At 36.7% G+C, this 12,404-nt stretch overlaps 1 protein-coding gene across 4 annotated transcripts in view; it reads right to left on the minus strand.

Annotated features, from left to right (window-relative positions):
• Positions 1 to 12,404, minus strand: part of acot7 (acyl-CoA thioesterase 7) — a 68,343-nt gene that overhangs the window by 19,400 nt on the left and 36,539 nt on the right. For all 4 annotated transcript variants that reach the window (XM_015377721.1, XM_015377722.1, XM_015377719.1 and 1 more), the window contains one exon: positions 7,364 to 7,480. In XM_015377721.1, coding sequence (XP_015233207.1) covers positions 7,364 to 7,480 — 117 coding nt within the window. The remainder of the gene's footprint in view (positions 1 to 7,363; positions 7,481 to 12,404) is intronic.

Below are 12,404 nucleotides of genomic sequence, written 5' to 3' on the forward strand. Positions count from 1 at the left end.
GACACGTCCGCAAGATAATCGATTCATGTTTTTTTTTCTTTCTCCGGTCTATTTTTATCCAGTTGCTCCTGGGCGTAATTCTCTCTCCCGTGCTGCGGTGCCACTAAACCTATTTTGCCCTCCTACCGCGCTTCCTGGTTATACTCTTACAGCAGTGTGTTGCAGTAAGCTTCACACAGACATTTTTAAATTATGCTCAGTATTGAAGCGTGGTCTGAGCTACACACTGTGGGTCTAGATACGGCCGAGGCGGTGAGGAAGTGGGGGCGAGTTTAGTCCGACGACTGAGGGACATGAGAGCCAAAAAGAGCGGAGATCCAGCTGGAAAAAGGGTCCCAGTGTTCTTGCGCACCTCGCTCTTCTAGCGGGTCAAACTTCACGAGTTGTTTTCCGCTATTTCGGTCATAAAAACAAAACAAGCCGGCCTCCTGTCTGCTGCACTGTTTGCGGTCAGCTATAATCTGGGAGAGGTGCAGTGGAGCGTCTCTCAAGGGGGCGGTGACGTCGACACACTGGAGCCTTCTTCTTCTTCTTTTTTTTAATGGCGGTTGGCAAACAACTTATAGGTGCATTACCGCCACCTTCCAGAATGGAGTATGGACCAGACAAACTATTATATTCTCCCTAAAATACCCGTTCTTCTTAGAAAATTAAAAATACTCCCAAAAACTACATCCCCAGATGACCTTTGAAACAATTCCCTTATATCTAGTTTATTTTTATTCCTGTCTAACTCTCTACACAACATCTCTCTTTCCTGAGTATATTTATTACATTCTAAAAAAATATGTTGGACAGTTTCTTTGGAGCCGAGGTATTGCATTGAACTCATTACACTGATATTGTGCAGTATTCTTGCAGTATTTTTTGATGCAACTTTTCTACTTCTGTTATTTGCTGTTGTTTCTAAAGAAAATGCATAATGATATTACAGCTTTTATTGATTTATTTCAAACTTGAAACTTTGTTTAGCCTGTAAGGTGTAAAAAAAAAAAATAATAATAATAAAGGAAAAATTTAACCGATTAATCGAATCGAATCGTGGTGTATTCTTGAGAATCGAAAATAATCGAATCGTTGGGTCAGGAAATCGATACTGAATCGAATCACCATGATGGATGTGATTTACACCCCTAGTTCTGACCATATCGAATTATACTACACATTCACTACATTTTTTTGTTAAATGCAGAAATGGGAACAAGAGTCGGATAATAATTTAAACACATGTAGGCTGTTCATTGGTTGGTTAATGTTTCAGATCCCTGCTTTATATACTAATAATATTCACATAAATATTTTTCTATCATCTCATCCTATTCAAATTGCTTTTACCCTGTGAAGTTGAAGGTAAAAGGAGCTTTTCTTATTGAATGTTGCAGCTTAAGGCATCTCACAATGCCAAGTCCCTAAGATTTGGATCTAAGGACATCTTAAAAGACCTGGAGGGTTACAAGACCTAAAAAGTCAAACGATAGACTGAAAATAAGTTTGAACCTGTGTTCAGTCATAGAATCTGTTCAGAAGTGAATACAGTTTAGGGGCAGATCCTCCATTTTAAATAAGGTCCATAATAACATCAACCCAATAACCATAAGACAGCACCTGTATGAGTAAAACTTAAAGGCTTGCAATGTCACCTTTGGCCACTAGGGTAGATCTGTACCCGCCCATTTTTTGCTTTTACTGAACATCGAAAATAATAATAAAGATATATTAACGTATACCAGGAGCAAAGTGTTAACTTACCAGTCTAAAAAAAAAGTTAAGAAAAGAGAATCGGTTTTACATCAGGCTTCGTCTGTCAGCCTGCGCCAACGAACAAACTTCTTTCCAAGATCGACTCTTGTTTTTCCTCTTGCTCAATCCCTTTCATGCTTTCTCTTTTTAGCCCCCTCAGAAGGTTTAAACTTTTTCTTTCCTCAGCCATGACCAGTAGTAGAGCAGGTGGAAAAATAGTAGAGCAAAGTCTTAGCTCCTATATACTGTAAGAGCCTTTGCCCGTAAAGCGATATGTTCTTCCAGGTCACATGACCGGGCCAACAATCTCAACATCATCTCCCAACTTACATAGTCGGTATTTCAAGAGCAAAGCTCCACTTGTAGCATTGATAATGTCAAGCACTGTATATCGGCCTGAGGATTAATTTAAAATAATTTATATTCATCAACTCTTTAGGTCACAAAATCCTAGGTGTGCCTTTAAGGAGCAAAAAAATTAATAATATATACAAAGTGTATCTCTCCTTGTACAGCACAAACTGGTCTACTTTGAAAACCAAAGATTGAAGATTGGAATGTGAAAGAAAGTTTCTATACTATAACAAGAAAAAATGGAATTAGGACAGTACTGGTGACTTCAGATGCCTGACATCACGTGAATGATCTGAAGTCACCAGTTTTTTTCTCTAGAAAAAAAACCCTTTTAACTTTTGCTTTTAACTTCAATGGAAGACTGGAGGTTTAAGTTCATCAGGAGGAGTTAAAAATCAGCTTGCTATGTAGAGATGCTGCAGCTTGGGGCCTTCTCAACTGATGTCATTTGCATGTGCGGTGATCACTGAGAATTTCAACAGAACATTTTTTAAGGCCTACAATCCCTTGAGAACAACGCCCCCCTTTTGGACCTATTGGTTATCCCCTGATCTAAATCCTAATGAAAACATCTGAGAATGGATAGCACAGGGGGTTCACATAAAGGCATGTCGGTTCCAAAGCAACTTTCCCACCAGCAAAGTCTTTTATATAAAGCATGCAGAATTAATTTTTCAAATAATCAAAATGGTTGGTAAATACCTCACTGATGAGTCCTCATCTATTGACACTTTTAGTTCTGCTTTAGTATTTCTCAAAGCAATTTTCTAAAACATTTTATCTACTGATAAAACTGATTTTTATGTTGTTTTCCACCAAATTTTTGCAAATTTTCTCTGTTATTAAGATTATAATCAAGAGTCGTTGCTCTATAGTCATGTTCTGAGAAAGGGATGGTTCAGAAGAATCATTTAAATGCTATATAGTAACTCTGCTCACATATTCTTGAAAAAGCAATAGAAGGGGTGGTTAGCTAGTAATTAGTGGTGAGGGTTTAGTTCTGGCCAATTTGCAATAGGCCTCATTAGGTGATTAAAAGTAACAAATCTACCCTGGTCAGACTAAATCTAAATCATGACAGGCTCTGAGGACAGTGTACCTAATATATCAAGGGCGATATATTAGCGGTGACATCCAGGCCAAAAAACATCTTTCACAGATAAAATGTAAAAGGGTGATGTAGTGCAATGACTGTATATCAGGATGAGTAGCGACAAGCAGACGGGCTGATACACTGAAGCCATTTATCATCCCTCTTGTCATCTGCCTGTTTGAGTGTTTTAAGATGTCACCACCAGGGGCTAGGCCACTCATTGAGATAAACCGCCTCTGGCACAGACATACAGCAGAGAGAAGGGATATCTACTCAGGAACATTAAAACAAACCTGAGTCTTGATGATGGGTCATTTTTTCTCCTGATTAATAATTGATTTATGCAGAAAGATCCTGCACGTGTGCAGTTCTGAAGGTCAGGTCCCATTTTCGTCTAATGTAGCAACCCTGCAATAAGTGTAGTGAAGTAAACACTGGTCTGAGAGTACTTGGTGCAGTCCGCTTTGGTGAAATATTTGTTTATTCTAAACTACAAGCATTATTTTTATTGTTCCACTTGAGCATTTGACAGGTCAAAATTCACTACTTTCGTCTATTAACTCAAGTTTCTAATGATGGAGACTAGTGTGTAACATCCAAACTGTACAAGCAGAAAACAAAAATCCCATATAATCTGACTAATAATTATAATTTATTAAAAAAACACAATTTTATAATGAAACGGTGTCATCATTCCCATCTCGGCTGCTCCTTTCTCTCCCTCTCCCTCTCCATAATGTCCTTTCATCTGACATTCAGCTTTTGAGGTTTTATGTCTTTCTTTTCTTTTGTACCTCTGGCTATTTTGTAGCAATGGATCACAGAAAAGAGCAGTGACTGAACTCTCACATGGGACATCAATGGCAAGCATCTAACAGTTTTCTTTTTTACTTCTTTGTATTCTCCTTCACAAATAATACCCATTATTTATTTACGCTGACATTGCCTTACTTTTTGCAGTGTGTTTGCTTTGGGGTAAACATGTTATATGGATGGTTTAGTTAATAAATTGACATGGTTCTTTAGGTCACTTGCTACATAATTAAGATGTAAAAAAAAAACTGCATGTTATTTTAAACTGCAAAAGCAATGCACTGTTGAATAAAAAAAGGAATGAAAAGAACCGTTCAGTGGCACACCATCTGCATATTCTTAGACTTGTCTAATATAACAGGACTCAGAGGACGTGCTGAACTACAGTAAACAGAACATAAGCAGAAAAGGCAGAAAATAATCCACAAATGAGGTGTGTGACAGAACAACACCAATTAAATCTATGCATGAAATGAGAAGTAAATTGTTGCAAATTTATCAAGTTACAGATAATTAATCTACCCCTAGCTGTGTTTTATTTCTTTATGGCAGCGCAAGTATCTATCAACATCACTATTAGCCTTAGTATTAATAATAGGAGTATAAGGTTTTTCTCCAGGACTAATACACAGGTTAAGTCCAATACATTGTTCTGTAAAGGCTTTTAATTTAGTATATTTTTCTAAATACTTATAATAAAGTACATGTAAGGGTTGCTTAACAAAGCAGATTTACTTAAATATGAGTGCAAATTCCCAACATTATTCTTTATAACATATCCTTTTCAACAGAATCAACACTTTGTTCAAAGATGTGTTCACAGATATTCAAACCGACAAAGTGAAATAAAATGACTGAAAATATCAATATTTCACACTTCCTACATTTTCCCTAGATGCCGCCAAATAATGTTAAAGAATTCTTTAAAAGATTCCTTCATCCGATTATGATGTGTATAATCACAAAATGTAATGGATCGTTCCTTGGACTGATGTGCACCTTTGGTAAAAATTTAATTAAATTCTGTTCATAAATTTTCAAGTTATCCTGGACACAGACAGTCAAACAAACAAACTTACCTAAAAACATGACCTCCTTGGCAGAGGTTATTAATGTTATTTGACGGTACATTTTTTCACTGTAGCAACATAGTCACATCTAAGACCATATAAAGGCAATGCATGAGCATTTTTAACAATCTAATAATCAGGTTTTTATCTTTTAATTGTTTCATCATTGTTTTCTATAACATAAGGTTATAGAAAACAATAATGAAGAGGTAATGAAGAATATAGGTACTGAACCATTTTATTATTATTCTAACCCTTAAGCTTGAGCCTTTCCCTCTCTTAAATGTTTTTAATATCTCAAGCCATATGTACCACAGCTCCTAAATATTTAAACCTCTATAGACAAACCGAATGAACCTAGAGAATTATCCTGCTTGAATGAAGTTGCCCGTATTTGAAAACAAGTGTACTGTAAATGCAGAGCTGAGCTGGCACAGTCGTGCTGAGCTGTGACATTTTCTTTCCACTTCATAATTCAACAACAAATAGAGATGAAGCTAGTCTATTGTTAACATCTTATCCTGGGGGATCATAACATCTGAACATTCGTACTGGATGTCTGGATAATTATTCCATACAGAACAAAAATAAAAGTTTTATCCTGTAAAAAGAACCTCAATGCTGAAAAACTTTTGATCTATTATTATCATTTTTATTATTCTTTCATAGATCAGTTGCAGCTTTCTGATGGACGTTTTAGGCTAACCTACTGTATGAAGACACTGTTGCAGTAATCAGTTCTACTAAAGATAAATACATGAATGAGCTTTTGTAGCTCCAGCTTGGACATTAGTCCTTTAGTCCTGGAAATGTTCTTCAGCTGATAAAAGGCTGATTTAGTGACTCCTTTATGTGCATCTAAAGGTTCAGGTCTGAGTCCATCATGACACAGCCATGATCAATGGTTTATAGCTGTAGTAGCGGAGCTAACTCTGGGTCTCTCCTGCTTTGGTCTGAAGGTTATTACCTCTGTTTTGTTTTTATTCAGCTGGAAAAAATTCTGACATAGCCACATATTGATCTGTTCTAATGCAACACTCTAATGGATTCATAATCACCTGATGACATTATCATGTAAAGCTGTGTGTCCTCTACATAGTTATGATGACTGATCCTTTTATTTGTTCAAATCCACACTGCAAAAACTATCTAGAAATAGTAAAAAGTTACCCTAATTTACCCTTAATTTGAGTTGGTAAATAAGATGATTTGCCAATGGAATTCGTATTTTACTGTTAAAATAAGATAATTACATAATATGCACTTGAAATAAAACAATGTAATTGTTTTTTTTCTTGTTTTAAATATAAATTATCTTGTTCCATTGGCAAAATGTCTGACTTGACTACTAAATGAAAGAAAAAACTGACTTATTTTAAGAAAAACAAATACTTATTTAGATTTCATTTTTTTTGCAGTGTAAGACTCACTAACATGCAGGATTGTATAGATTATAAAAGGACTTTAACCAAACTTAGATCCTTTGCCCCTGGTCCTATGCTGAAAACAATGATTCATGCTAATAATTCATTCTTCCGTTTCATCATATCTGGATTATTGCAATACACCACACCAAAGCACCCTAAACTGGTTGCAGGTTGTTTGAACTAGGGTTGCAACTAACAATTATTTAGCAAATTGATTAATCTGTTGATTTTTTTTTTTTTGATAAATCTAAAGGTTCCTTAAACAAGACATTTTATGAAATTAAACCAGTGCTGACAGACGAAAACATTTTTTTTATCTTAAATGTAAAATAATTAAGCATATTTTTACAATTTTGGTATAATTGCTGCTCTAAGTGGGTTGATCTGTTAGGTAAGGGCATATTTTATAGTCACTATACTCCAGTTAACGATCGATTGTTTACTAAGATAGTTGACGATTATTTCAATAATCGATTAATCACGATTAATCCAATGATTGTTTCAGCCCTGGTTTGAATGCCAAGCTTCTGACAAAATCATCCCAAGTGGTTGTTTCCACAAATGACTCCACTGCTAATGCGAATATGTGCCTTTTTTAGATTCTCGTTCAAGGCGAGCTCTTTATATGTAGACACTTCTCAATTCTCAACAGAGTTGAAAAATCACAAGCACTTGTTTAAATGCTAAATGGGAAGTTATATTTTTCTTCGTAGAATATCAAAAGGAAAATTATTAACTCTACCTGTTCAGTTGATCCAAAGTAAAGGCTGAACATTTAAAATCCAGATAAAGTAGATGAATTTACCACTGGAACTTAAATAAGCATTACTCTACCATTTCATGTGCTTTCTCCAGGCTACCCTTACCTTTTTTAATCTTGCGATGAAAGTTAATGGCATCAACAGAAGCGGTGACGATGTTTGTGTTGCAGTGTCGAGCGGCCACAATTCCAGCAACCTCATCCATCAGTTTCATGGTCACACCTGAGTCACCCACAAGCAAGGAAAAACAAAGCATTCAAGACAAAAAATTGATTGCAGTTCAGGAACATTTCTTAAATAACATAATTTAGCTATGTTAGAAGTCTAACAAGATAGGGCAAATTTAATGATCAAACTGCTAATCATCACCAAATAATTCATTTCTTAACCACTGTATCATATGGATCTAGAGAACTCTGGAGTGTGGATCATACTCTGGAGACCTTGACTGTATTCTAAAGAGGTGAATTAGAGTGATTGTAGGGGAGTGGAGGCCTAGTGGTTTAGGGCATAGAGCTTGGAATCCTAAGGTTTTGAGTTCGAGCCCCACTCCCACAGACTGCCACTCTGGGTTCCTGAGCAAAACCATTAACCCAACACTGCTCCCCTGGGGGCCCACGATGGCAGCCCACTGCTCCCCAAAGAGATGGTTAAAATACAGAGGTGAATTTCTCCAATGTGAATTCAAGTGTTTTAGATAAGGGATACCAGACCTCAAAGACTAGAGTTCGAAACCCCTAATATAGAGACTACTATCTGATTTAAGAATACAATTGAGTACAAATTTTATTTAGAATATTTTCTTTGGCTTTTAGTACAGATTAGACATATAGCGTATTAAATTTAGTATTGTGATTATTGTGCACAAATTCATTACTATTATGGTAAATGGCATGTACTTATATAGCGCCTTTATTCAAGTCAGGAGACTTGACCAAAGCGCTTTACACTACATTCATTCACCCATTCACGCACACACTTACACACTGATGGTGGCAAGCTACATTGTAGCCACAGCTGCCCTGGGGCTCACTGACAGAAGCGGGGCTGCCATACAATGCAGGTGAAGTGTCTTGCCCAAGGACACAACGACACTGAAAGTCGGAGTCGGGGCTTGAACCATCAACCCTTCGATTTCAGGGCAAACTCCTACATCCAACGCCACTGTCGCATTATCAATAATAATCTTTTTTTTTTCAAATGAGGTAAAAGTCAACTTTATTTGAACAGTTAGAAGGTAATTCACTAAGAACGAAACTAGCAGCATAAATCTAATTATCAACATTAATCAGTCAATCTTAATCGATAAATAATAAATACTGATAAATAGTTAAAAATTTAGAGATCAATCAGTATTGACACTTATATCAGCCAATGATAACGCTGCTCTCTTCCACATCTGTATGGGCCCATTAGACTGATATATTAACCGATTTTAATTTCCATCTTGTTCTTGTTTTTAAATTGCTGTGACAACGGTAGTGATGTAACAAAATGATTGAAGGGTGTACAATTGAAAAAGAGAAGAAATTGTGAAGGTTTTTTTTTTTCTTTTTACAAAATGTTGAAAGGTTGGGGAAATGCATGTAATAACGATAAACAGTCATAACAGCCATATTGGTATCGACATTGGATAAAATGTTTATAAAAGATCATCCCTTAACTTTATTCTTAACAATTAAATTCAAAACACTGAGCTGAGAACCAAAGTTCCACAAGCTTTCAAGTAATTACTTCCTTTTAAGGCACAAAGCTCAGAGAAGTGGAAACAGAAGAGTTCAAACATCCACACTCACAATGACATGTGTGAAGGAAATAGTTGTTTGATGATTTCTCACATAAAGTGGGACACATTGTATGGAGTGGGATGGGGATGAGAAAAAACAAGAGGATGACATCTGCTACTCATCTCAGAGACAGTCTGTGAGAATGTGTGACGTGTGGGTTTGTGAGTGCATTCATTTACAGACAGTCAGACCCTCCACCACACACCCCTGCCCCAGTTGTTCCTTCTGAGCTGCATTATGTATCTTTCATGTTACAGAAAATCATTGAGGACACTTGCTGGAGGCTGATTCTGCCCCCAAAGGTTTATACCATCTGCACCGTGTGGCTTCATTTAAGACAGCCAAGTGTGTGGGAGTACAAACAAAATGTACTGCTTGGGTTTACCATAAATGTGGGCCCACTGAGCTGATTAAGATTTAAACATGCTATTACTTTGACATCCACCATCAGCTTTGGGTTTAAACCAATTGGAGGCATTTTAATGTCTTTCCACTTAGAACTATATGCTGACATGGTATCCAAAAATAGAACTAGAAATAAAAAAAAATCTAACTTTTCATTCAAAAATGATGACACCACAGTTCAACATGGCTTTATGATTCTTGTTTTCTGTAAGCGTCCAAATTGCATTTATTCCTGATTGAGTCCGTTGCACAGAATCTTTTCAAACGTCAGTCTTTTCCCATGTATTTGTTCTGAAAATTGGGGGGTTCTGACCAAAAGGATTTTCAAAGTACGGAGCGGTCATGTCTGTGCGTGAAACATTTGACAGACAGGGTTTGGGATCTCGACAAGATAGTGACGGTAAATCAAAGGATTGCCTCACATTGAAGAGATGTACAAGTCAGCATGAGTTTGTTAGGTTTCAAGATTGTAATCGTACTAACAATGTTAAGCTCAAAAAACATATTTTAATACTTTTTAACTTTCACATGTGAAACAACACTCTTTAAATGAGGTTTGATAATTAACTGTGAGAGCTGATCATTAGGATGTCAAAAAAGCTGCAGCAGCAATATATACTGTATATCTGAAGCTTGTTATGGCCATCACCATAACTGTTTCCATATTTTCGCTATTTCTATTTCTTTTAACAGATCCAGTCAATCTGCTACACATAGATCCTACAAATACATATCAACACATACTTACATTTAAAATATTTCACTAAAACACTTGAAAAGACCAAATCAAGAACCCCACTGTAACTGAGGACAACAGAAGCTTGTCGTAGTTAATCACTACCTTAGGCGTAAGCTTTAATGCAACTCCTACAAAAACATTCTCCTTGTACAGTCAGGGTGGAAGGTTGAAGTAATCCTCAATGTGAGACTGCAAACGAGGACAGCCTGGCCAAGACAGCCCTGGGCCTGACGTTACACATTCACTGGATGACATGGCACTCATGACTCTCTGTTTGCTGCAGGGTGGGAACACAAAAAGGCGAAGGAAAGGCATAGTGGTAGGGTGTGTGAAGAGGGAAGACAGCTCACTCTAAGTGGGGAAAAAAAGGGGACATTTGCAACCAAGTCCCCAGTGGAGCCCAGTTTGCCACAAGGCAGAATACCTCTGTGATTAGATGACTTGTTGCGATTTTCCGCAACCTTTGAGAGAGGTTTCATCCATTGGCAATGATGAAAGAGGCATTCAAGGTGGCTCTCGCTGCCCTTCAACTATGTATTCTGACTTCAAGCCTTTTAATTTAGTACTCCCTAAGATGCAGAGCACTCTACATGAGAAGGAACACCTTTAGCAAAGCCATTTGACTTTCTTTCATCACTCCCTAAGCTTTAGTTTCTCTTCTCATTCTCCTGTTTTTGCTCTCTGTCAATCTTTATTGATGATTTCCATCTCTTTCCGTCATGCTCATTCCCTCCCCAGCAAGTCCTTTAATCATGGACGGTATCAAACAGCTCAAACTGCCTCCTAATGAGCTGTTTCTATGGAAACTGCTCCCGTTAACGGTATTGCCATGCACCCTATCCCACCCACATTTTCTTAGAAACTCCTATAGACTACATTTGATCCAACGTATTCCTCTTCCAGGTCAACATCAGCAAACAGCAGGCAGATTATTAATCTGCATGTGGCTTATTATGGCATGATTAGTCTTCTTTATAAGTCTTAACTCTATGCAAATACAGCATATTCCATATTGATTGGTACCAGGGGTAAAATGTGTAGAAAGAAAACAACTTTTCTTTTTTCTTTGCAGTAATACATTTTTCATTGAAAATGTAGAAATAACCAACCGTTAACTCGGGGCTGGAGTAGAATTTTTAGGAAGAAAAGAAACTCCAAAAAAAATGTGAATAAAGCAAAAAGTAATATAATGTAGTCAACATAATGACCACTATAGGCTACAGTATCACTGTATTATGGTATCAACCCACTGTTTTTGGGCAGGCCAACAATGATAAAGTTAAATTTGTAAAGTTTGCTAAACCCAACTGAAGCTATAGTGGGAACTGTGTGCTTTCTAAGCATTTTGGCATCAGCACTGCTAAAGGATTTAAGGAGTGGATCTTAAAAAGTGGAGTGAATATTGAAAAATATTTAATGCAAAGTACTTAATGCAAACTGCTAAATATGAATGAACTGTGGTGCTGAGGGCCTCATCTAAACGTCCTAAATTCCTTTTCTTAAGAGCACAATGTCATGTAAATTGTCTAAAACACTGAGGGACAATACAAGCCATAAATCATACTGACACAGTCATATACATATATTTTATCTTTCATAAAGCGATATTTTTTCTCTCACAAAAATCCATTCTCCTTTCATGCCTATGCATTCTCCTTATACACAAACACTCTCCTCTCACATGCATATATTCTCCTCTCACAAGCATACATTCTCCTCTCACATGCTTCCATTCTCCTCTTACATGCATACATACTCCTCTTACACACATACATTCTCCTTTCACAGGGATACATTCTCCTCTCACACCATACATTCTCAGTCAATCGAAGAGGATTCTTCTATCTGCACGGTTGAACCTTTTTAAATATTATAGGAAAAGACTAGACTCACTGCGCTATAGACAAAGGACTGTACAACATATTAGCAGCATGGGCCGCTATAATCCTGCAACAACCAAATATAATATTTTGTTATTTGATATTCCTTAGTTTATTAATACTTTAAAGTTGTACTTTCCCTTCTTCATATAGGTAACCAATACATTTGGAGGGTGATGTCAGTTTCAATTGTTCTTTTGTTTAGTTGGGCTCTTTTCAAACCCCCAAAGTTCTATCTCCTCTAAGTGGGCTATACTATCTTTCAGCATCTCACATTTATACTAAAAAAGATTTGACTTATCGCAAAAAAATATACATTAATCTGAACTGCCCTA

This window comes from Cyprinodon variegatus, unplaced genomic scaffold (assembly GCF_000732505.1).
Source record: "Cyprinodon variegatus isolate N-32 unplaced genomic scaffold, C_variegatus-1.0 Scaffold158, whole genome shotgun sequence".
NCBI lineage: Eukaryota > Metazoa > Chordata > Actinopteri > Cyprinodontiformes > Cyprinodontidae > Cyprinodon > Cyprinodon variegatus.